The sequence below is a fragment of the Spodoptera frugiperda genome, chromosome 21 (genome assembly GCF_023101765.2).
Source record: "Spodoptera frugiperda isolate SF20-4 chromosome 21, AGI-APGP_CSIRO_Sfru_2.0, whole genome shotgun sequence".
Lineage (NCBI taxonomy): Eukaryota > Metazoa > Arthropoda > Insecta > Lepidoptera > Noctuidae > Spodoptera > Spodoptera frugiperda.
Window position 1 is genome coordinate 1,751,103 of NC_064232.1, and position 24,349 is coordinate 1,775,451.

General features: G+C 38.8%; 1 protein-coding gene and 3 long non-coding RNA genes across 9 annotated transcripts in view; 2 read left to right on the forward strand and 2 right to left on the reverse strand.

The window, feature by feature from the left end:
• Positions 1-24,349, reverse strand: part of LOC126912053 (uncharacterized) — a 192,262-nt gene that overhangs the window by 145,965 nt on the left and 21,948 nt on the right. The window lies entirely within an intron of this gene.
• The window catches only part of LOC126912048 (uncharacterized), a 65,401-nt gene that overhangs the window by 37,587 nt on the left and 3,465 nt on the right, over positions 1-24,349 (reverse strand). The gene's annotated exons all lie outside the window — the stretch shown is intronic.
• The window catches only part of LOC118280212 (P protein), a 65,611-nt gene continuing 50,049 nt past the window's right edge, over positions 8,788-24,349 (forward strand). For 3 of the 5 annotated variants that reach the window (XM_050702107.1, XM_035600100.2, XM_035600099.2), the window contains exon 1: positions 13,677-13,855. Coding sequence is in view for 1 of the 5 variants with exons in the window: in XM_050702106.1 (XP_050558063.1) it covers positions 8,805-9,121 (317 nt within the window). In the remaining 4 variants the exon portion in view is untranslated. Of the gene's footprint in view, positions 9,122-13,676; positions 13,856-13,931; positions 13,950-24,349 lie in introns of those variants that run through there. The other 2 variants (XM_050702106.1, XM_050702108.1) reach the window with 2 other exon arrangements.
• Positions 22,736-23,686, forward strand: LOC118280213 (uncharacterized). The gene is made up of 2 exons (XR_004784091.2): positions 22,736-23,219; positions 23,290-23,686. It is a non-coding gene; the product is annotated as an uncharacterized LOC118280213 (long non-coding RNA).

The window sequence follows — 24,349 nt, forward strand, 5'->3', positions numbered from 1 at the left end:
ACATGCGATGCGTACTGATGACGTCATACGATGCGTACGATGCGGACCTGTGGAGGCTTACCTTTTGTCGGCTCTTACGACACCCGCTGGAAGAGAAGGAGCCTTAGTCTGCTATTATAATTGTGTCAGAATGGTCGATCATTGAGCAGTGCAAGAGGGAAGGAGCTATACAACCTACATATCTCCGTCCCTCTTGCACTGCTCAATGATGGACCATTCTGTCACAATTGTAATAGCAGACTAAGGCCCCAGGGATGTTGACTGCTATCACCACATGAATAACTTCCTCTGCCTAATTCATTAATGAAAAATTGCTACAACACGTTCGTATGTACGTAGTACAAATTGTAAATATTAGACACGTTTGATACGTGTTGAAGTAAAATAACATTTGTTTCAAAACATTTTGGCCGGAATGTAAGCGTTAGGACACGTTCAGACTGCACGCATGTTAGTAATCGTCTAATTCTTTTTTTTAAGGTATAAGCTGGTAAACGAGCAGACGGATCACCTGATGGTAAGCTACCGCCACCGCCCATGGACACCTGAAACACCAGAGGCGTTACAAGTGCGTTGCCGGTTTTTTGAGGGCTAGGAATTTAATGGGTTGTTGGGGAATCGGGGATTGGGAAGGGGTGTAATCGGACGTTCGGTATCCTAACTCACACAACACAAGCGTTATTTCGCGTTGGTTTTCTGTGAAGCCGTAGTATCACTCCCACACTTAAGTACGTATTTAATTTTTAATGTAACATACTGCATGCGAGTTTGCTTTCTCCACTCTGTCACATAAACCTTTAAAGGTTTCAGACAAGTGTTTTGTAATACATATGTATGTAAATTGTAAATTTATTGAACAATAAAGAAAAAAAAAAAAGTTTCCTTCATAGCACTTGTAACTCCTCTGCGTTGCGAATGTGGTCTCCAACAGAGGATTTAGAGATTAGGGGATTTGGGAATAGTTTAAGATGAGGTTTGGGCAGGCCACCTCGCTCGGTGGACCAGGAAAATATCGAAAGGGAACCGCGGACCCGAAGACATAACGTTGCCAGACCTCCCACTAGGTGGACCGACGACATCGTCAGAGTCGCGGGGAGCCAGTGGATGCAGGTGGCGGCTTGTCGTTCTAAGTGGAGGACTAAGGGGGAGGCCTTTGTTCAAGAGTGGACGTCTTTTGGCTGATGATGATGAGGAGGAGAAGGTTTGAGCGTCCATTAACCTCATTCCCATGGCGAAACACAGGGTAGTTTTACGTCGGTTTTCTGTAAGCGACGATTACAAGACGTGTGCGAGTTCTACGCATCATCTGAACACGTCCTAAACCCACAATATAATCGATTGTTAGACGAGTACGTGCGACTCGAGTCTTTATATCGATTCATCATTTATTGTCCTCACTTCAGTATCGAATGCATTTAGTTTCGTTTCGTAACAGTCTTTGGGTGAACGTGAAAAACGTTTTCTCGATATACTTATATTTGTTTTTCTTTGATTATAATCGGAAAGTGTAGAGTACTTATTTTGTGTTTTGGTTCTTGTTGTGGCATCTGTTTTCTTATAAGGATTTTTATTTATAAAGGTAAGTTATTTTATAAGTATTTAGATATTCTTTATTATCAACTGTGACAGTCCACTGCTGAACTATAAGCCTCCTCTACATAAGAGATTGTGCACAGGGACGGAGCTAGCGCCGTATCCACCGTATACGGGGCCCCTGGGCCAAGGGGGCCCACAATGTGCGTACATTCATTTCAGATACAGTAAAAACCTTGTTAAATGAGACATCAAGGGGTCTTTAAATTCGTATCACTTATAGAGGTATTCCACTAACCCAGTGTTTCAGATAACCAGGTATAAATAAATATTAAATTTGTCTCATTTACAGAGGGTTCCTTTCAGATATTATTTTATTATTTCAAAATCACACATTGTGTGATTCTTAAATAAGACTATGTGTTATGTGCACATTGTAATTGAATAAGAATAAGTAAGTCGGCAAACAAAACGATGTATCTCAGTTACTGAGGTTTATGTATTTAATACAATTTAATATATACTTGCTGTCTCATACCCTATAGAGGTAACTATGATGATAAATCGTAAGAGCGAATCCCAGATAAAGATGATTGTTTTTCCCACTAATAGAGGTAATTCAGTGCCATTTAATTTATTTCAATTAATCCTAAATAAGGCACTTTTGAAACGTCAAATTGAATTGTCCGTCAGTCTGTCTGTAAGTGAAGCTAGGTGCTCGTTCCAAAGTGTTGCTTCGAATGGAGAAGAACGAGCAAGAAACTCCATCGTTATTCTCTTAAAAAAAATGTTTTTTACAATATCTCTGATACATTATTTATTGTGTGTGCCAATGTGTTGGGACCTCAGTATGAGTTCCAGTTGTAAAGGTTTCTCACTTATCCAAGTCCCACTTAATCAAGTTTCACTGTATTACAAAAGGCCATATAATCAATTCCTTTTTACCTTGTAAAGTATGCGTTCAAAAGTTGTTAGGAAAGTTAACATCTTCATAAGGGCTCCCAAACATTAGGTTCGCTATTATAGCATCGGTAAATCCCCTCTTTGAAGTTTTTGAGATCGGGAAGAAAAGCCATTGGATGATTTTCCCCCTCAAAAAAATATTATTGCAGAATTTTCCATTTCGGAGCTGCGGACTACCTAGCGGGTTTACCGGGGCTCCGGCTCAAAAAGCAGGAGTAGGAACGGGGTGGTTTTTGGTCAGTAAGAGTATGACACTCCCTCCCGCCTCACCCAAGGCGGGAGAAGCAATTGGATGACTTTCCCCCACAAAAAATAAAAAAGAATTTTCCATTTCAAATTGATTTATTTTATTTTAAAGTTGGTATATGTATTAAAGTGCTTTATATAAAGTATATTATGTTTTATATCAAGTTTTTATTGGTATTTGGTCGATTGCAACATTTTTAAACTGTAACCTTTATACATAGTTATAGTATGCTTGGATAATAATAATTTCGATAATACGGTAGTTTCCTTTAGTCAAATTCAATACCAATTTTATCCAAATATCAAAAACGTTAGTTTTCTATGAATTTTGTAGGAGATCGCAACTTAAGACGTCATAATTTTTCGGCGTCAAATAGCATACTTACTTCTGTAAAATTTACTAGAAAATTAAATAAATAGGTATATCGTCAAAATTAATGAATGAAAGTACGATTATTTTGAGATATTATATTGAAATGTCGAAATAATTAATTTTCGACCTAGGAAACTACCCAATAGGGTAGATGACAAATTTTTATTTTAATCGTCGTCTTTTAAATTATTTTCAAATATTAGACACGTATTTCTAATTTTCTTACGGAAACAAAAACTTTCGAAGATACATCGATCCTACAAAAACATTTCATGTTAAATGTTGCCAAGACGAGACCATATAGCTCGCACTGTCAAAAAGTAATCAGATCTAGTGTGGAGCCAAGTTTGTAGGCGTGCAAACCGTGGACGTAACTAGCAAGTCGGCCGCACGGAAAGAGTTTAAAAGATTGAATAGACTTTTAATCTCAAGCCCATATGACGAATAGCAAAAAGCTCGTGCGGCCGACTCGCTACTTACGTCCACGGTTTGCACGCCTACAAACTTGGCTCCACACTAGATCTGATTACTTTTTGACAGTGGGATACCTTATTATCCTGGCTATTAAATAGGATACTTTTTATCCTGGAAAAATACGTAGAAAAAAAAAACAGTCTTATACTACAGAACGTGAGCTCAACAGCAGTAGCTCAATAGAGGGATCTCCTTAATTATTATGGGCCTCGCCGTATTTGAGTCCAATAGATACTTATGTCATTGTCAGATTTACTCCAAATGGAGAAATAAAACATCCACGCGAAGACCGACATCCACGCGGACGGAGTCGCGGGCGGAAGCTGGTAAAGATAAATGATAAATGATATTTATTTTTGCAAATAGGTTACAATATAACTCTTTTACACCTAGATGAGGCCGGCATTTCCTATCGGACTACTCTGAGAAGAAATGCCGAAACAAATAAACAAGGGTCACTCGCTAATTACGAAACATTTTTTTTGGAAATCTGATCGCCTAGTACCTGTATCTACCTAATTTTAATAAAGGAAAAATTCATAACGTCGTTTCATGAAACTTGAGTGTAAAAAACCCTTCCCGTATCGTTTGTTATGTTATCATTACAGCAATATTACATATATTGTTACACCGTGTATATGTATAGATTTCGAAAATTCTCTATCTGAAATATTCTAGAAGGTTTTTCAAGAATCTTTAGAAGTAATATTTCTTCTATACAATGGGAATTATTATGGTTAGTCTATACTAAAGAATTGACTTATTGTTTTAATCACAGATACTTAATAATTGTTTTGTAATGATTCAACATAAATATAAACCTTTTGTTGCTTGCAAGAATGGAAGGGGTAAGCTAAGTGTGAGGAGACATGCTCCGGCACGAATGGGCCGGCTCGACCGGAGTGATACCACGGCCGAGCAGAAAACCGACGTGAAATAACGGTTGCGTTGTGTGAGTGAGGTTACCGGAGGCCGGAAGCGGGTACCTTTAAAATCCGCGATTCCCCAACAACCCTTAAATTCCTAACCCCCAAAAGGCCGGCAACGCATTTGTAACTACTCTGGTGTTTTGAGTGTCCATTGGCGGCGGCGATTGCTTACCATCAGGTGATGCGTCTGCTCGTTTACCGACTTATACCATAAAATATTTTGTTTAGTAACCACTAAAGAAGTACTAAGATCTTTGAAAAGCACAAAATTTGTAGATACCATCAGGGAATCGAATCTTAGACCTAGAGACACTCGAAAAATAAATGGAACAAAGTCATAGCATATATTATGTTAACGCAAACAAATGCAAGTTAAATTAATATAATATTCTTATCAAATTGGGTTACATGAAATTGTTGGTCTAGTTTTATTTTTACTGCGCCAGAAGGAGGGTTATGTTTTTCGAGTGTATGTATGTATGTATAATTGTTTGGCACGCTCTGTAGCCTAAACGGCTTGAAGGATTTTGGTTTTTGAGGTGTCGTTAGATGCATATTTACTGTGAGAGTGACACTGGATATATCGAAATAATAAATGGCGGATTTTTAGCGCCAAATTCGAATATTTCTCACTATCTAGCCTAAACGGCTTGATGGATTTTGACTTGAGAGGTGTCGTTAGATTCGTATTTACTGTGAGAATGATACGATATATCTTAATAATAAAAAAAACAAAATGGCGGATTTTTGCCAAGTTCGAATATTTCTACTCTCTAGCCTGAACTACTCGATGGATTTCGGCTTGATAGGTGTCGTTTGATTCCTATTTACTGTTGACACTGGATATATCAAAATAAAAAATAATAAAACTAAAAAAAAATAAAAATAAAAAAGAGAAAGCCATCCGTATGTGCCCTCGCAAAGTCTTCATATTTAGAAGTTTTATTTTTAAATTTAAATTCCATGTGACTGTTCACTTCACGTAATAGCAACCACAACGAATCGTGGGTTCTAATCCTGCGCAAGACAAAATGTAATGCCAGTTTTTTTTTTATCCGGGTGTAATTTGTGTGTTCAACAAGCAGACAGATTACCTGATGAATTAAAAGTAAACCGGCATCGGCAGCAACACCAGAGGAGTTACAAGCGCGTTGTCGGCCTTTTAGGGCGGCCGTACACGGACTGCTCGAGCAGTTAGCGACTGAGCCACATACACGGACTGCTCGAGCGGTCGACGTCGACTGCTTGAGCCGTCGGTTGTTGACTGCTCGAGCAGTTGGGTAGCGTGTATCCAACTGCTCGAGCAGTTGATTTTCTTTTGATTTTTTCAGCAGACGCCGCGAGGCCGCAAAGGGCGGGGGGAGGGAAGTCGGAGAGCTGTCGACTGCTCTAGCGCAGTCAACGGCTCGAGCAGTCGGTGTATGCCTCGCAACTGCTCGCGAGCGGTCGACGGCACGATGGAATTTCATCGTGCAGTTGACGGCTTGAAGCGGTCGCGACTGCTCGAGCAGTCGTGTGTACGGCAGCGAATGAATGGCTATAGTTCATCGCGCAGTCGCGGCTTCAAGCTGTCGGTTATAACTGCTTGAAGTCCATGTACGGCTGGCCTTAGAGATGGCACATGGCAAAACAATACAAGCGTTATTTCACGCCGATTTTCTATGAAGCCGTGGTATCACTCCGGTCGAGCCGGCCCATTCATGTCGAAGCATGTCTTTCCCACGCGTTAATGTTTAAAAATAAACTGAATGAATGATATGTTCCTACATAAGGTACACACAGCTGCAAATCGAGATATACAAAACCAATTTACCATGATCTCGCTTTTTATAACCTTTCCGGATATTCGAAGCTCAGTTTACGCTGGTTCTAACCAAAGACAATGCCTAGAGTTATGAATTATAATAGATTGATAATAATTGTAATGTTTTCTCTTATTGTCTAGTACTTTATGTATTAGATAAATGTTTTCCAATACTATTATAATACTATGGCATCATGTGACCATGATGTCATAGTATTATGATATGATGTCATAGTATTATATTAGGAGGTGACCCTCCTCGTAGGTAGATAGGATGCATTATCCTCCTGGCTCCTAAGAAATAGGTTTCTCGACTGCCTCATTGGCCGAGTGGTTGCAAGTGCGACCGGCGGGCAAGGGGTCTCGGGTTGCGAAGGGGACTGGTATGCTGTCTTCTCCTTCTGCGAAGCAGTCATGCTAGCTAAGGAGGAGGGAACGAACCTCCTCACGCCCCACGTCGCGAGAGACACTCCGGGCGTCGGGGATCACGCGACCATCTCCGGCCACCGGAAGTGCCGACCAGAACTAGACCCGTGCTTACGGCGCGTCGCGTTTCGCGCGCGCCTCAAAGAGCCGTCAGACCACCACAGATGGGGCCCAGTAGGGCTGATGCCTAATCCAGAGCTGCGGACTACCTAGCGGGTTTACCGGGGCTCCGGCTCGAAAAGCAGGAGTAGCAACGGGGTGGTTTTTAATTAGTAAGAATCTGACACTCCCTCTCGCCTCGCCCAATGCGAGAGAAGTCATTGTATGATTTTCTCCCTACATACATAATGTATCCAATGACTTCCCCCGCCATGGGTTAGGCGATAGGGTGTGTGGTTGTTGTTAGTTTTAGGAGAGAGCAGGGACAAAACAGGAGCTATCGAGTTCAGTACTAAGAGTATGAGTTTGTTTTACGACTCGAATAAAACAACAGGGCATATACAGACATAATTATAATAGACAGGGTTCACTATAGTTGTGCTTGCTGGGGTAGCGAATAAGTGGGGGAGAGCCATGCTTCGGCACGAATGAGCTCGGCCGGTGTGATACCACGGCCTCACCGAAAATCGACGTGAAGCATAGCTTGCGTTGTATTTCGTTGTGTGAGTGAGGTTATCGAAACCCAATTACCCCGCTTCCCAATCTTCCTAATCCCCGATTCCTGAACAACCCTTAAATTCCTAACCTCCAAAAGGCTGGCAACGCACTTGCAACGCCTCTGATATTTCGAGTATCCATGAGCGGCAGCGATTGCTTACTATCAGGTGATCCATCTGCTCATTTACCGGCTTATACCATAAAAAAGAACAATACTCCCGGGAGCTCAAGCCCTCTTGCTCGCCATTTACACATTCGACCAAAGAGCCAGTATTGCATAAATAATTACATTGATAACACGATTGTGCCTCATGAGTCAACCATTGTCAGTCGTTACTGAATGAATAGTACTACCACTAATGTTATCAAACATGGTGCTAACTACACCATTCACAGCCGAAATTAATAACCTATCTCAATTCAAGTGTGAGAGAGCCATGCTTCGGCACGAATGGGCCGGCTCGACCGGAGTGATACTACGGCTTTAGGGTAAACCGGCAATAAACAACTAAAATGTTGTGTTTCACCAATGTTTGAGTTTACTGGAGGCCTAAACCCCCACTAGTTTAATAAGATAATAACAAATCTATTCTACAATAGATGTTACCTTTTTAAGGGGGAAAATCATCCAATGTCTTCTCCCGTCTTGGGCGAGGCGAGAGGGAGTGTCAGACTCTGACTGACTAAAACCAAGCCGTTCCGTCTCCTGCTTGTCGAGCCGCAGCCCCGGTAAACCCGCTAGGTAGTCCGCAGCTCCGGATTAGGCATCAGCCCTACTAGGCCCCATCCAATTTTGACTGCTATGCAACGTGTAGCGGGTTCGATTCACGGAGCACAACTCTTTGTGTGATTCATAAATTGGTTTTTGGATATGAGAGGTATGTGTATACACACACACACACACAGGAGAAAATCCTAATTTAGGGCTACCCAATCCCCAAATCCCCAATACTCAAATCCCTAATCCCCAAAAGGCCGGCAGCAACACTACTTGTAACTCCTCTGTCTAGTGTTTCGAGTGTACATGCGTAGTGCTGATCGTTTACCATCAGGAGATCTACCTGCTCTTGAACCGGTGTTTCATCATCATCATATCAGCCACAGGACGTCCACTGCTGAACATAGGCCTCCCTCAATGACTTCCAGATAGGCTGGTTGGAAGCGACCTGCATCCAGCGGCTCCCTGTGACCTTAATCAGGTCGTCTGTCCACCTTGTGGGTGGACGTCTTACGCTGCGTTTGCCGGTACGCAGCCTCCATTCATGTACCGGCTTTCACTTAAATAAAAATGTTTAATGAAATCTTACGATACCCGCAGGAAGAGTAGGGGTGGCCACCACACGTCTTGAAAGAGGAACAAATTATCTAATAGACATTTTATCTCAATTCCAGGTGAAAAATGTCCAGCACATCATCAGGTATAGACAACAGCGCCTTCGATAGCTCTGAAATCGACTATCCGGACAAGAATACTGAAATTCACAACAATCATGAAAACGACACACCAATCACAATCAAATTTGGGCCGTATTACAAAGACTGTAGGACTCAAAATAGAGGGAAAAACTGTAGAGATTATCAGGAGAAAAGCGATGCAGTTTTGGATTTTATATACAAGTTGAAGGGACCGGTGTTCAAGAGTTTTAGAGAGAAGAAACTGAAAAAGTCCTGGACTAGATCCTCGCTGAAGGATTTTGAAAATGATGGTGGTGACATGTGAGTATATATCTATTTGTGTATTTAATAAATAAAGAATGATAACTACTTAAAGGGATAGCCATGCTTAGGCACGAATGAGCCGGCTCGACCCGAGTGATACTACGGCCTCACAGAAGACCGACGTGAAACAACGCTTGCGTTGTGTGAGTGAGGATACCGGAGGAAAAATTACCTACCTCCCCAATCTTCCCAATCCTCGATTCCCCAAGAACCCTTTAAATTCCTAACCCCAAAAGGCCAGCAAAGGTGGTGGCGATTGCTTACCATCAAGTGATCCGGCTGCACGTTTACCGGCTTATTCCATAAAAAATCAAAGGTTTCGTGGATAAACTAATCATCTATCTATATCATCATTCAGTATTTACAAATCTACATCAATAATTTCTGCTCAGAGTAAACAATTATACTTTATACCTACGCAGCTCCTACTATCTGTTTATAGCGCCTAATAAAATTGTCATAGCAATATGTCTCCTAGCGTTTGTTTACAGCTACGGTCACGCTACAATACTTAGAAATAGGTAAATAATTTTCTTGTTAAGTAATTATGTAGTTAGTCACCTAATTAGTCACATTGTAACTACAGGATAGAGGTGATTTATTATATATAATTAGTATTTACTAATTGGTTTGACATAGATAAATAGTAAATATCTATAATTATTTATAACGAAATGGTACGTGTGGGAGAGCCATGCTTCGGCACGAATGGGCCGGCTCGACCGGAGTAATACCACGGCCTAACAGAAAACCGACGTGAAACAACGCTTGCGTTGTGTTTCGTTGTGTGAATGAGGTTACCGGAGGCTCAATTACCCCCTTCCCAATCTTCCCAATCCCCGATTCCCCAACCACCCTTAAATTCCTAACCCCCAAAAGGTCGGTAACGCACTTGTAACGCCTCTGATGTTTCGGGTGTCCATGAGCGATGGCGATTGCTTACCATCAGGTGATCCGTCTGCCCGTTTACCGGCTTATTCCATAAAAAATACGATCTTCGAGGTACTTTTTTATGTTAATATGATTGCAACATTTTGTGACCGACAGTTTTCATTAGCGGCGGACTGCGTAACGGGTTACCAGGGCTCCGGGTAGAAAAGCAGGAGTAAAGACGGGGTGGTCAGTTTAGTCAGTAAGAGTCTGTCACTCCCTCTCGCCTCGCCCAAGGCGAGAATATATGTTCGTACTCTCTTAAAAGCCTTTTTTTGAGTAGTGAAAGACATCCAATGACTTCTCCCTCCTTTTTATAAGCGAGAGGGTGTGTCAGACTGACTAAAACCCACCCCGTTCCTACTCTTGCTTTGAGCTGGAGCCTCGTCTAAGTCCTCTGAACCTTTTAAATTGACATCACCAACTTGACAACAAAGCGTGGAAATTATGAAAAACTGCTAGCCTATTAGCAATTTTGCCGGCTACTATAATGCAACCATTTATAGCGGAAAATTATATTCATCTAATAGAGTAGGAGCCCAGGCCAAAACGTGGGATACCGAGTAGCTTTTATATGTACTTTGAACGCCTGCGTACCTGCTAAGTTGGATAGACGGCCGATTTACAGGTATCAGGTGAGAAAGGTAAGTAAAAATAGAACTAACTTAACTTAAATTCTGATGGCTGATTTTTATATATGCTTTATAAAACATTATTAGAAAATAATATCCGCACTGCCAGACACTTTCCGTCGGCCATAACTTATGCCAGACGCATAAACGGCTTTTAAAAAAAATATATTGAAGTTTACTTATATTCTGACGTTTGATTTTTATATGTATAATTGTATATGTTACTTAGAGGACTATTTTTAAACTATATTTGTTGAGCCAGACAAATCGTAAAGGCCAAACATCCCCCCAGACAAAAAATGGGCTCTCAAAATTGCTGATAAAAAGAAAATAGTATTTTTGTAAGAAACATAAGACGATCAGTATCGTCGCTTTGTTATCAATATCAAAGAAAGATTTTGTCATCATGACAGGTACGGCGGATTACAATTTTTTTTATATATTTTTGGCCATGAATAGGTACATGAAACATGATTTATCAGGTAGATAAGTATCTGTAGTCATTTTGGTAATGACTAGTTTGTTTCATGGCTTCATTTATACTGGGTTCTCGTTAGGCACAGGATTGCATATTTTATCATTTCTCCTAAAGAAATTAGCTACTCGGCTGCCTCATTGATCGAGTGGACGCAAATGTGACTGCCGGGCAAGAGATCTCGGGTTCGATTCCCGGGTCAGCCAAAGCATTACTGGGCTATTTTCGGTTTTTTGAAAATTTCTCAGTAGTAGCACGGAGTCTGGAATCGGACCCCATTACATGGGACTTATAACACAACTGATGAAAAGTGGGTGTACATTGTACAGTGGCTTTACGTGCCGTAATATGCACTTCTGTCTACCCCTTCGGGGATAAAATGCGTGACGTTGCATCCAAAAGTAGTTTTCTGTGAGGCCCTGGTGTTACCAGCCCTTTCGTGCCGAAGCATAGCTCTTCCACACTTAAAAAAATGTGATATGATGTCTTAAATCTCCCGAGAATATATCAGAGATGTGGAACAACGTCTGCTATTTAAAGTAGACAGATAGACAGACATATGTATTGATATAGTATTATGTTTGTATGTATGTATGTAAACGTCAGGTCGTGACATTGTACAGCGTATGGCAATCAAGATAATGTCTTGACAACTGACAACTGACACACTGGACATTGTTTGTCCTTTGTAGATATATGTATACTAGGAGACGGAGAATCAGGCCTACTCCGGTTCTCGAATGCGAAGTTTCGTTTAATCTTCGGCCGTAGGTTTTATTGATTTACTAATAAAATTACTTAAAATAATGTTTTATTTTTAATTCCATATCAAAATCTATTTATTTATCTTCATTTCATTCGTTCATTTTTGTTCACGAAAGTTCGCAATAAATAGAATTGTAGTATGCAATCTGCGAAGTTTCGGACGAAATTTCGTTTTTCGTTGAATTAGAGTAGGCCCCCAGTTCAGAACTGCAGATGTTTTTTTTTTAATACCGCAATGCTTTTTTTATTGCAGAAGGGGTAGATAGAGTGCATATACGTATTATATATAAAGTGTAATACAATAATTTTCACAAATATTGTTATAAGTATACCTTAATTGTAATAGGATGACCCTATTTTTTATTCAAGAAAGAGTCTATAAGAGCCTGTTAGAGAATGCCAAATTAGTATTATCTTCGACATGTGTAAAATAAATCTTCTACATATAAAAATCAATTGCTGTTCGTTTGTCTCGCTAAAACTCGGGAACGACTGGACCGATTTGGCTAGTAAATAAAATATAAGACAGAGTGTATAAGCCGGTAAACGAGCAGACGTATCACCCGATGCTAAGCAATCACCGTCGCCCATGGATACCCTAAACATCAGAGGCATAACAACTGCATTGCCGGCTTTTTGGGTGTTAGGGAATTGGGATTGGATTGGGACTCCGATCCTCCAGTACCTCATTTACACATCAAAACATAACGGACGCGTTGTTTCACGTCGGTTTTCTATGAAACCGTGGTATCACTCCGGTCGAGCCGGCCCATTCGTGCCGAAGCATGGCTCTCCCACACTTATTTTATTTTATGATAAACCAAAAGGAGCGGTATTGGTTTTAGAATAATCTTGAAAATTACACACGACTCACAGTGTATAATTGCACACAATCACAGGCAAAAAATTAGTTTTTTATTCATACATCATCTAGATATCATTCATAGATATCACGTGGGAAGTCAGTATTTTTAATAAAATACTACAAAATTTTTAAAAACTCAAATTAAAATTATATTACTTGGACACGTTAAGTTTTTAGAAATGTTTAACATAGTAACATAAGTTAAAGCTAAGCAAGTGTGTTACAACATCTAAAATTTTGTACTTAAATACCTATATTTATTTAGAAACTTAGAGATTCAGCGACCCCACAGTCAAACCATTACAACGGTTTTGTGGGGCTTAGTCTATAATAATGTTACCTGTGTGGAAATGAAATAAATAAATAAAATAAAATAAATAACTCAAAAGTTCGCCCAACTATAAAATCGACGCTAAGACCCATTTCTCTCCGGAGCTGCGGACTACCTAGCGGGTTTACCGGGGCTCCGGCTCGACAAACAGGAGTAGGAACGGGGTGGTTTTTAGTCAGTCTAACACTCCCTCTCGCCTCGCCCAAGGCGGGAGAAGTCATTGGATGATTTTCCCTTCTTAAAAACAAGACCCGTTCCGCAGCACTTTAATCCACATAATTAATAAACCAGTCCCAAAATAAAAAAAAAATAACAATTTGGCATTACACACTAAAACATTAATTGACAAAAACATCAATAAAAAAAATACTACGTGACGATACAGACCTCGGCTAAGCAAACATTGACAGTACGTACGAAAATAATAAAAAAAAATAACCACACTAAACATAATTATCATAATCTGCATTACAAATAAATAATCGAGTAACAAAACTAGCGATACGATTATATTATCATATCGCAGCTACAAAGATAATATTTACAACATACATAACACAAGCGTCAGTCTAGAATCGCGCGCGAAACGACACGGTCGCGTCAAACGGCGGCGCCATCTTGTTAAAAAATACGGCCATAGTGCATTCCCGCGTTTTACCCTGTGAACTGTCAAACTGTGCTATTTTCCCGTAAAACTAATTTGTGTTATATTTAGTGTTTTTTTATATAAACAGTGAGTTTTATTTGCATTTTGTTTTGTTGTTTCTATTTTGTTGTGTTTCTTGTTTAGACAATTTGGTGTTTTGCCAGCGATGTCTTTCGAAACTGTTTGTTTATCTACCTACTACTTATTTATAAACTATTTTTGAATCGTTGATTTGTATTTTTAGTTTGTACGTTATAAAATGTGTGAGCGCGTACTTTTCCTACAAGTTTTATAAATAGGTCAAACGATAAAAATATTTATGATTTAATCAGCTGTTCTTTGCGGGACAAAGCGTGCAATAAAACGTATTCGTTGATTAATTATGTATTCTCAATCATTAATTATTTATTAGTTGTTTATTTATAAATGCGCTCTTGACTATTATTAGCATTTAAACTATACGAATAGAAAGAGTCGCCATCTTTCATTTGTGTCCCGTACTACAAAATGTAAATACGGAAACTGTAAGGATATTATTTCTCCGTCCGTCTTAAGTAAGACATTTTATAATTGTTTTTTTTTTTGTATTATCACACTTTACACACATCTATGATTCTTTTTAAAAGTAATATTTTTTTACCGACTTCAAAACAAAAGAACGAGCGATTATCTCGCGTTTGGCGGAATCGACTTTGATTTTTTTTTTTTAAACATAGTTTATTAAAAAATACTATAACGTAGATAAAATAAAATTATGGCAAGCTCTTGTTTTTTTACACCTTTAATATTTATAAACTAAATTAAGTAAAAATCACGGTTTACTCACGTATTATTAGTGGAGAAAAGCTCGTCTAGTTTCGAGTCACAGAGGGTCTCTTGGGTGACGTTGCGCAGCCTACTAAGCGTCTGCGCACGCTGCTCATGATGAAGAGTCTCTCTGTTACTAGAAATTAGTAGAGCTTTTCTCCATTAATAATAATACGTGAGTAAACCGTGATTTTTACTTAATTTAGTTTATAAATATTCATTACGTGAGTAAACCGTGATTTTTATTTAATTTAGTATGTCTCACAATAGTGATAATAAAAAGGCGATATTTTTTATCTAACAGTTAAAATATGTATCTCCCACTTACTATAAAGTTTACAATTACTAATTATTTTGTAAACAATGGAAAACTCATTAGAACTACGGTATTAACTGCCACACTCAGAGTCATTTAATGCTTACTTAAACTATTCCTTAGTAACGATTTTGTTCCGAAAACAATTGCCAAGGACTGGGTTAAGTAACCATTAAATGACTCTGAGTGCGCGAGAAAGAGCATTATAGATTTTATAGATTTCTTACTAATTATGCTGTGTCATAAACCTTGATTATTAATTTCTTGTTTTATTAAGACAAGTAATGTCATAAATGTTGCTAAAACATATTATTATTTAACGACTTTTTAATGACTAGGAAAGATATTGTATTGTTTGTTTTCATTAAAAAAAAAATGTCGTCACGCGTTTTATCCCCGAAGGGGTAGAGGTGCACATTACAGCACGTAAAGCCACTGTACTATGTACACACACTTTTCACCATTTGTGTTATAAGTCCCATGTAATAGAGGGTGAGTCTATTGCCATATACCGGGCACATTTCCAGACTCAATGCTACTACTGAGACATTTTTGAGAAAGCCAAAATAGCCCAGTAATACTTTGCCCAACCCGGGTATCAAAACTGAGACCATCCCAACAAGGCAACACAACGCGAGCATTGTTTCACGTCGGTTTTCTGTGAGGCCGTGGTATCACTCCGGTCGAGCCGGCCCATTCGTGCCGAAGCATGGCTCTCCCATACTTTGTGCCACGAAGAACATTTTTTTCTATACCAAGACACTCAGTAACTTTTTTAGATGTAAGTATGTTAAAGAAACTCAATAGGTATAATGTTTATCAGTAATTTTGGAGTTGTTCCCATTAGAGGCGAAAAAAATACATATATTTTTTATACTTATGTTACTCACAGATAATATAACACACTATACATACATAGAACAAAGAATTTTATTAAAAAACATAATAGGCTAGTTTCCAACGAGTCAATTGCAATACTTTTTTCGAAACGTCAAAAACTATATTTTCTATGAATTTTGTATGATATAGTGCGATATGACGTCATCAAATTTTTACGTGAAATAGCAGTCTTATTTGTAGAAAACTAGCTAGAAAAATTGGAAAATTAAGTAGTTCATCAAATTCCGGATTTATTTGTAAAAAAAATTGCTAGAAAAATTAAAAAATTTAATAGAGTAGGTTAGATGTATGAATGAAAATTCTAAACCCCCAAAATACCGGCGACGCACTTGTAACGCCTCTGGTGTTTCGAGCGTCCATGGGCGGCAGCAATTACTTACTATCAGATGATCTGTCCACTCGTTTACCATAAAAAAATATTAGTTTATTGTCTTATGTTTTTGTAAATATTTTCTAGTTTTCTTTCCGTATGCTCAAAGCCGTTTACATTTTCCTCATATGAAATCATTATTTAGACATGTGCTTGAGCAAATTTATCTAAATTGACTCAGCTAGGTAAAGCATCAATAACAGCATGGCGCAATAGTAGGCTAAGCCTATCAGGCGCCTGTACGATAAAACTAAAACGGCACCACGAGCGATTTTTTTTATTCTTTTAAGAAGGCTTACAGACTAATAACAGAATAGGTAACAAAAATATATAATTAAGTTGCTAATGACAAGCCTCCACAGATATATAATATTTACGATTTACTAAAGTTGTTTTTTTATATATAATTTTACATTGCTACATGTGTATTTGAGCACCACCAGCCAGTGCTTCATTCGCAAAAAATGATTTGGCTAAAAGTTTTCTTGCTACTTTCGTCTTAGTGCAAAATAAGTCAATGTCATGCTCACGGGATAATTCATTAAAGCAACGAGCGCTTCTATTAAGATAAGCATTACGCCTATAATTAGTGGAGGTAGACGGCACACTCAGCAGGGGCCTCCGACGTAACCCAATAAGGTTAGTTCGAAATGCCAGTTTTAGCTCATCTTGGTAACGACAGGACCCCTCCTATCGTTACTAAGGTGAGGAGGGTGCTGGAAACCCACAACCACAGCAGTTTTGAAAACGGGGGCCCGGGGTTAACCGCCTCTTTCAACCCCCAGTTAGTCCGCCACTGATGGCGATCCACAGCTTTTTTTTTGAGGGGGGACAAACATCCAATGTCTTCTCCCGCCTTGGGTGAGGTGGGAGAGAGTGTCAGACTCTTACTGACTAAAAACCACCCCGTTCCTTCTCCTGCTTTAAGCCGGAGCCCCGGTAACCTTTTACGTTGTCCGCAGCTCCGGACGTTGTCCGCAGCTCCGGACGTTGTCTGCAGCTCCGGGGCGGTCCACAGCTGGACTATAAACCTCTCTACGTAAGATAATTTGCCAAAAACTCTACTCCTATAAGGCAGATCGCAGTTTAAAAGATCTGTAGGGCTACTCCGGTTTTCGAATGCGAAGTTTCCTTTAATCTTCGGCCGTAGGTTTTGTTGATTTACTAATAGAATTACTTAAAATAACGTTTTATTTTTAATTTCATACCAAAACCCATTTATTTATCTCCATTTCATTTGTTCAATTTTGTTCACGAAAGATCGCAATAAATAAAATTATTGTAGTATGCAATCTGCGAAATTTCGAACGAAACTTAGTTTTTCGTTGAATTAGAGTAGGCCCCCAGGTTTATCAGAGACCTTTTCTGCCCGGTCTCTGTCAAACGTGTAGTCCATTAGTGAGGAGTAATTCTTCTATGCAGTCACCTTACGACTAAGTGTTGTCTGTACATACAAAGGCCTCTTCCAATAACTACCAGAATTCAAAGCCAGTTCACGACAGGCTAACGATTAACCAGATTAGTTAGTTCAAAGTCCAAGTCAAATTATTTATTTAGACCGATGTTTTTTTTACGATATAAGCCGGTAAACGAGTTGATGGGTCACCTTATAGTAAGCAATCACCGCCGCCCATGGATAAATGAAACACCAGAGGCGTTATAAATGCGTTGCCGGGTTTTGGGGAATTTAAGGGTTGTTGGGGAATCGGGGATTGAGCCCTTCCCATGGGTAATTTGGTGTCCGGTAAGGTCACTCACACAACGCAAGCATTGTTTCACGTCGGTTTTCTGTGAGGCCGCGGTATCACACAACTCGAGCCGGCCCATTTATGCCGAAGCATGGCTCTCCCACACATAAAATCTCTCAAATGTAAAACACTTTTGAACGTCAAACAAAATAAAAAGCATCAGTCTGTCTGTCAGTCCTCTAGTTGCTCTGTCCAAAGTGTAGATTCCTATGGAGAAGAACGAGCAAGAAACTCAAGCGAGCTACTCCTTGATAACGTATTTAGGGAACAGAGAGTAAAGTTCCCTAAGAAAAGGAGGATCCTCCGACCAGGCGAGGTGATCGTGCCTGGCGGTATTTCTGCCCAACTGTTCTACGTTGAGATTTTCTATCCATGTTAATTCGCATGTAAACTTCATATGTATTGTACGATGCAGGATATTTGTGACGTCATCCGTTGATTTGCTCGTCGATAGTCTATGTGCGACTTCTGTCATCTGTCACTTGTCAGAGTGTCGCCACACGTATATCTCATCACCTATCTTCCTCGTGGGTTACCGTCATGCGCTACCCACCTGGTGTAGGCTATCGTAACTCACTAATTACGCAAAATTAAATCCTTTGATACACCAATAAACCAATCAAATTATTTTTCAAAGGAAAGTTTTGCTGATTATATCAATGTAGAATTCTAGATTATAATATTAGCCACACCCTCTTTAAATACTGTCCAATAATAGAGCTTAGTGTGAAATTTCAGATCCATTTATCTGATATTTGATCATGGTCAGTTTCAACTAGGCTACGCAGGAGATACGTTTATAATAACTATCGTGAGACATACTAAATTAACTAAAAATCACGGTGTACTTATTAAACTCTCGCCTCGCCTCGCCCAAGACGGGAGAAGTCATAGGATGATTTTCCTACCCCAAAACAAAATTAAAAAAGGGGTATCTTACAGTCCACAAAATGTGCCTACGCTCACACTCTCTGTTACCTCACTCTCATGATGGGATGGGACGATCATATAACTGAAGAGAGCTTAGGTACATACAAGCCTAGTGGCTTAACGTGTTTTCTAAGGATCTGAAGAACTAAGCAAATAGCTTCACTGACCGACAGACAGACATTTTTTATATTTGTTTTGACGTTTAAAGGTGCCTTCCTGGTCTATTTGAAATAAATAATTTTGACTTTGACTATTGAATTTGTAAAGACAAAGGGTTTTTTTTTTTTTTTTTTTTTTTTTTTTTTTTTTTTTAGGGGGAAAATCATCCAATGACTTCTCTCGCCAGGGCAAAGCGAGAGGGAGTGTCAGACTCTTACTGACTAAAAACCACCCCGTTCCTTCTCCTGCTTGTCAAGCCGGAGCCCCGGTAAACCCGCTAGGTAGTCCGCAGCTCCGGATTAAGCATCAGCCCTATTGGGCCCCATCTGTGGTGGTCTGATGGCTCTTTGAGGCGCGCGCGGAACGCGACGCGCCGCACGCACGGGTCTGGTTCTGGTCGGGCGGCGAGCTACCCTTGCTCACCGTCCGCAGACCCGCACTTACGGTGGCCGGAGATCGTCTCGCGATCCCCGACGCCCGGAGTGTCTCTCGCGACGGCTGGGGCGTGAAGAGGTTCGTTCTCTCACGCGCAAAGACAAAGGGCTAATGGCTTTATATTCCTATCGATGAATAGCGTGGAAGTTGAAGCACCATGCATGCATTGGCGAAAATGGACTTAGCTAAGCTACGTTTTTATATGGTTCCACAGCTTAGCTATTACATCCATTGACTTCTCCCGCCTTGGGCGAGGCGAGAGGGAGTGTCAGACTCTTACTGACTAAAAACCAGCCCTACTGGGCCCCATCTGATAATTTCACAGCTTAGCTATTACATCTTCGTAGCATAGCTACATACAGACAGAGAAGCACCCTACTCGTAATCTAGATAATATTTCGTGTGTATAAGGCCACGCCCCTAATTTTTTAATTAGTCATTTTCTTTGTGATAACTATTATCAACTCACGGCCATGTATTTAAATACACGTGTTTTATTTATCTCTATCTTGGCCTTTCCTTACCTTGTAGTGACGACAGAGTAGAATGCATTTGTCAATTGGTCACCACCTCGTCTCCTCCAGTGGGTGTCGTATACCCAACTAAGAGTGTTTTTCTACCAGAGATGTGTTATGCTACGTTGCTGTAAATGCGTTTGGCTTCCACCAATCATATTTATTGAACCGCATAGCTTAGCACTGGTGGAAACGGACTTAGCTGATTTTGTATATGAAAAGATGCGTGTTATGGATGCATGCAATAGATGTGTGCTGTAGATGGCTTCCCTACTATCGATGCATCGCATACTCGAACTGCGCATCTTCCTTCCACAGCTACTTTGCAGCGGCTCATCTTGCTCGCACAGCTACATAGCTTAGTATCAGTGGAAACGGTTACATAGTTTCATAACTTAGCTATTACATCTACGTAGCATAGCTGCATAGCACATCTCTGATGGAAAGCACCTTAAATCTACTATAACTATAAGTACATACGTCACTGCTCTTTTTTTAGGGGGAGAGTGTCAAACTCCTACTGACTAAAAACTACTTCGTTCCTTCTTCTTCTCATCGAGCGGGAGCCCCGGTAAACCCGCTAAGTAGTATGCAAATCACGTCAGTGCTGTTACCTTTGGAAAATAACAAAAGTGACGTTATAATAATTATGAACTTTAGGTATTAATTAGGAACACAGTATCTGCCCAGAAACAGCACATAGTTACCTGTATAACGTCACAACTTCCTAACAAATACAATCACTCATATCACACGATACTAAATTATCTATACTTTAATAAATCAATAAAAATATGACCAAACCTAATTAACAATAGATAAAAAATAATCTACAAAACGAATAATAAAAATAATCCATTAACTCAGTAATTTATCATCATTAATGAGGATTATTTATTATTTTATTACATTTATCGCATTTTATTGTAATGATAAAATAAAAAATCGGTTTATACCGGATTTTGGTATTGGAAGATAACATCTAAATCGGATTAATTTTCGATCTTATCGTAGAGATGATTTTCGAAAAACATTTGGCCTATGGAAAGTTTTTATATTGATCTAATTTATATGATAATTTTTACAAGACTTCGTGTTGTTTTGTCCATGTTACCATGTGCCTAATATAGCAAACTTAATATAATAATATTGTACGAAAAACATATTTGTGTATTCAATTTGTATGCGTATTCTCGTTTACGGATGTTACTATTTTGACGTAACTTGAAATGTTATTAGCAGAATGAAAAAACGGCAATTTAACTTCAAAATTTTAAACTTAAAAATCAGATCGAATTACATACTTAAAAGGTAGGCAACGCACCTGTGACTCCTCTGGTGTTGCGGGTGACCATAGGCGGCGCTGATCGCTTACCATCAGGTGACCCGTCTGCTCGTTTGTCCCAAAATCCATAACAAAATCGCCGTCGTCATCATCACGCCTTTTGTCCCCGAAGGGGTAGGCAGAGGTGCACATTACGGCACGTAATGCCGCTATACAATGTACACCCACTTTTCACCATTTGTGTCATAAGTCCCGTGTAATAGGGGGTGAGCCGATTGCCATATGGCAATAGTACATATTGGTACATAGTATATACTGGGTACAATTCCAGACACCGTGCTACTTACTACTACTACTACTAAAAAAAAATCTTATATGAAATAAAAACTAAATTAATTTTGGAGTTGTTTTTTTAAAGAATCGTATATCCATTAGTATGTACGAGTAGTTAAGTCGCCTATTTTTGAAAAAACCTTGGAATTTGACTAAAAAAAATATTTTTGAATTTTATTTTTGAAACGTCACTTTTTTATGATATATAAGCCGGTAAACGAGCGATGCGAATTAAAATTAGGTAGATAGGCCATTAGATTTACAGAAGAAAATAATGTTTCGTAATTAGCGAGTGACCCCTATAGTGTTGTGATACGTTTGTATGATTATTTAAAATCATAAACCATGCGATACCAAGTATTTGGTACCTATTTTTTTAAACATATTTTAAGCTGAAACTTTGTTTAGAGATTCTATTCAACCTGTATTTTGTTACACGCGGTATAATACTAAAATTTTCATATTATATATGTATAGTAAAAAACACTATAATCAGTAACATATAAACCTCGACACAATTACATATAAACACGCATATACGCCGTAATTATTTCATAAAAATATTTAATTATCTACCTGGCGTTCCGAGTAATAGTTAGGATATTGTCACGCTTGTTTTTTCTACACAGGTGATATGACCTGGGTGTATCATGCCCAGAACTTACTGCATGGTTGGCGCGGTGGCTGGGCAACCGACTGCCGCGCAACGTGTAGCGGGTTCGATTTAATACGAAATAATTCTTTGTGTGATCCATAAATTGTTGTGTCTAGTCTGGGTGTCATATTAATGTGAACTTGTATGTTGTAAACGGACACACGACACAGGAGACAATGCTACTGTGGGGCAACGTTTAAAAAAACTATCAAAAACTAATTAAAATAATTATTTAGGTATTTATTTTTATTTCGTACTAACTCTTGGCCGCATTTTCGTCCGCGTAGGTAGCATAGATATTCTACGCAGATATTCTACAGCAGATGCGTTTTTGATTATTTTCTATAAATAAAAGTAGTCTAATGTACCCCTTAGTACATTTCATTTTTATTCTATTTTAATAAAGTCCCAGCCATTTCAGAGACTTAGCATGTTAACAATACAGACAGGGACGATGCGACGATTATTCGCTATCAAGCTTCCTTGTTATTAAACTGCTAAAAGGGAGTAAAAGAAGGGCCACAGCAAGGTTTTCATTTTATTTAATGTTGATTTTTATCATAAATTATGAATAAAAAGTTACATGTAAAGAAACGTATTTCAAAACACCAATCAGTGTTTAGTGACGTCACTCTTGCTATGTCAACTATTGACAACTTTGAGTTGTGAACATTTTAAGCGAAAATTATTTTGCATTTATCGGCTAAAAATGGAAGCTGGGTTTATCAAAGCAGATTCTAGGAATCTACCAAAAGTTAGCGTAGACATGGTTGTAACTTTTTTATGGAAAGTGCGGAGTTTTCGAGTGTAGAAATAATATGGCGATAACCCAATCGGCTATGTTCAAATCAAAAGAGATGGAGAATTATGTATAGTAAAAAGTCGAGTTACGCCGGAGCATGAAATACGTAAAGAAGGTTATCGTGTTACAGCCATTATAAATGAAACGCAAAGCTTGGTTCAGTCATGCCAATGCGAAGATTGTGCGGCTTCTGAAGGTAAACATTTCAGGTTATTTTAAATAGTTAATCTGTAGCATGGATAATTTAGACTAAAATCTATTTCCAGGTGGGTGTAAGCATGCTGCTGCACTATTGCTATGGTTACACAGAAGATCTGAGGAGCCTCCGATAACGTCCATAACATGTTATTGGAAAAAGACAAAATTATCTATATGTACTTCTAGAAAATCATTTATAAAAGCGATACAATGCTTTTATAAATGAAGTTATGAATGCTGCAAAGAAATTCTGGATAGATGCTGTGTTTCCAAAATTAAAAGATATTAATTACATGTTTTTTCTGTAACCATTTTGTAGATATATAAAACTTTGTTTTTTAAATACTTTTTTTATTCAATTTTAATTAAAGGTGATTGCAAATTGACAAGCGCACAACAAATGATTATACTATAGTCTAAATGGGGAATTAGGAAATGATAAACACAGGCATGTGGCTTCAAAAAGCAAACTCACGCAGTCTTCTGATCACTCTTTCAATATGAATTCGCAGGCTTGCAATTTTCTTTGACCTTAGTACATCATCTCTTGAACTTTTCTTAGTGTTGCTAACACTAGGTGGTCTTATCAACTGAAATTGCTTGTGCAAATGTGCTTGAAGCCTCTGTCTGCCATGATACAAGCTCCAGGTGGTAAAATGTCTATACATTTTTAGCTTGGAACCACTTTTTTCTCAGTTTGGGATCAGAAGGCCTAGTTAAAAACAATTTATTAGGAAGGTTGAAGTTGATGGACACAATGGCACGAAACATGAGTCAATACAGCTTTTTTGGTGCTGTTGTTGTAATAACCAGATGTTGATGGGATGTCCATTTTTAGTTTTATCAAAATATATCTTGAAAATAGAGGAAATTTTGAAAAAAGCCAGCGACGGTAACAAACAGTGAACAGTGACAGACATCGACAAACAGGTATGACGTCATCGGAACTATAGGTCCGTTTCCGCGCGAAAATTTAAACTGTCAGTTTCAAAACGCATTTTTTGCAATAAATTAGGGTTTTTTTTAATTTTTAATATACTTGTGGTCTATTCTACATGGAATGCTTTACAATGAAAACATAAATCAAAATATTGCATCTTCCCTATTTACAATAATTTACATGGTCTT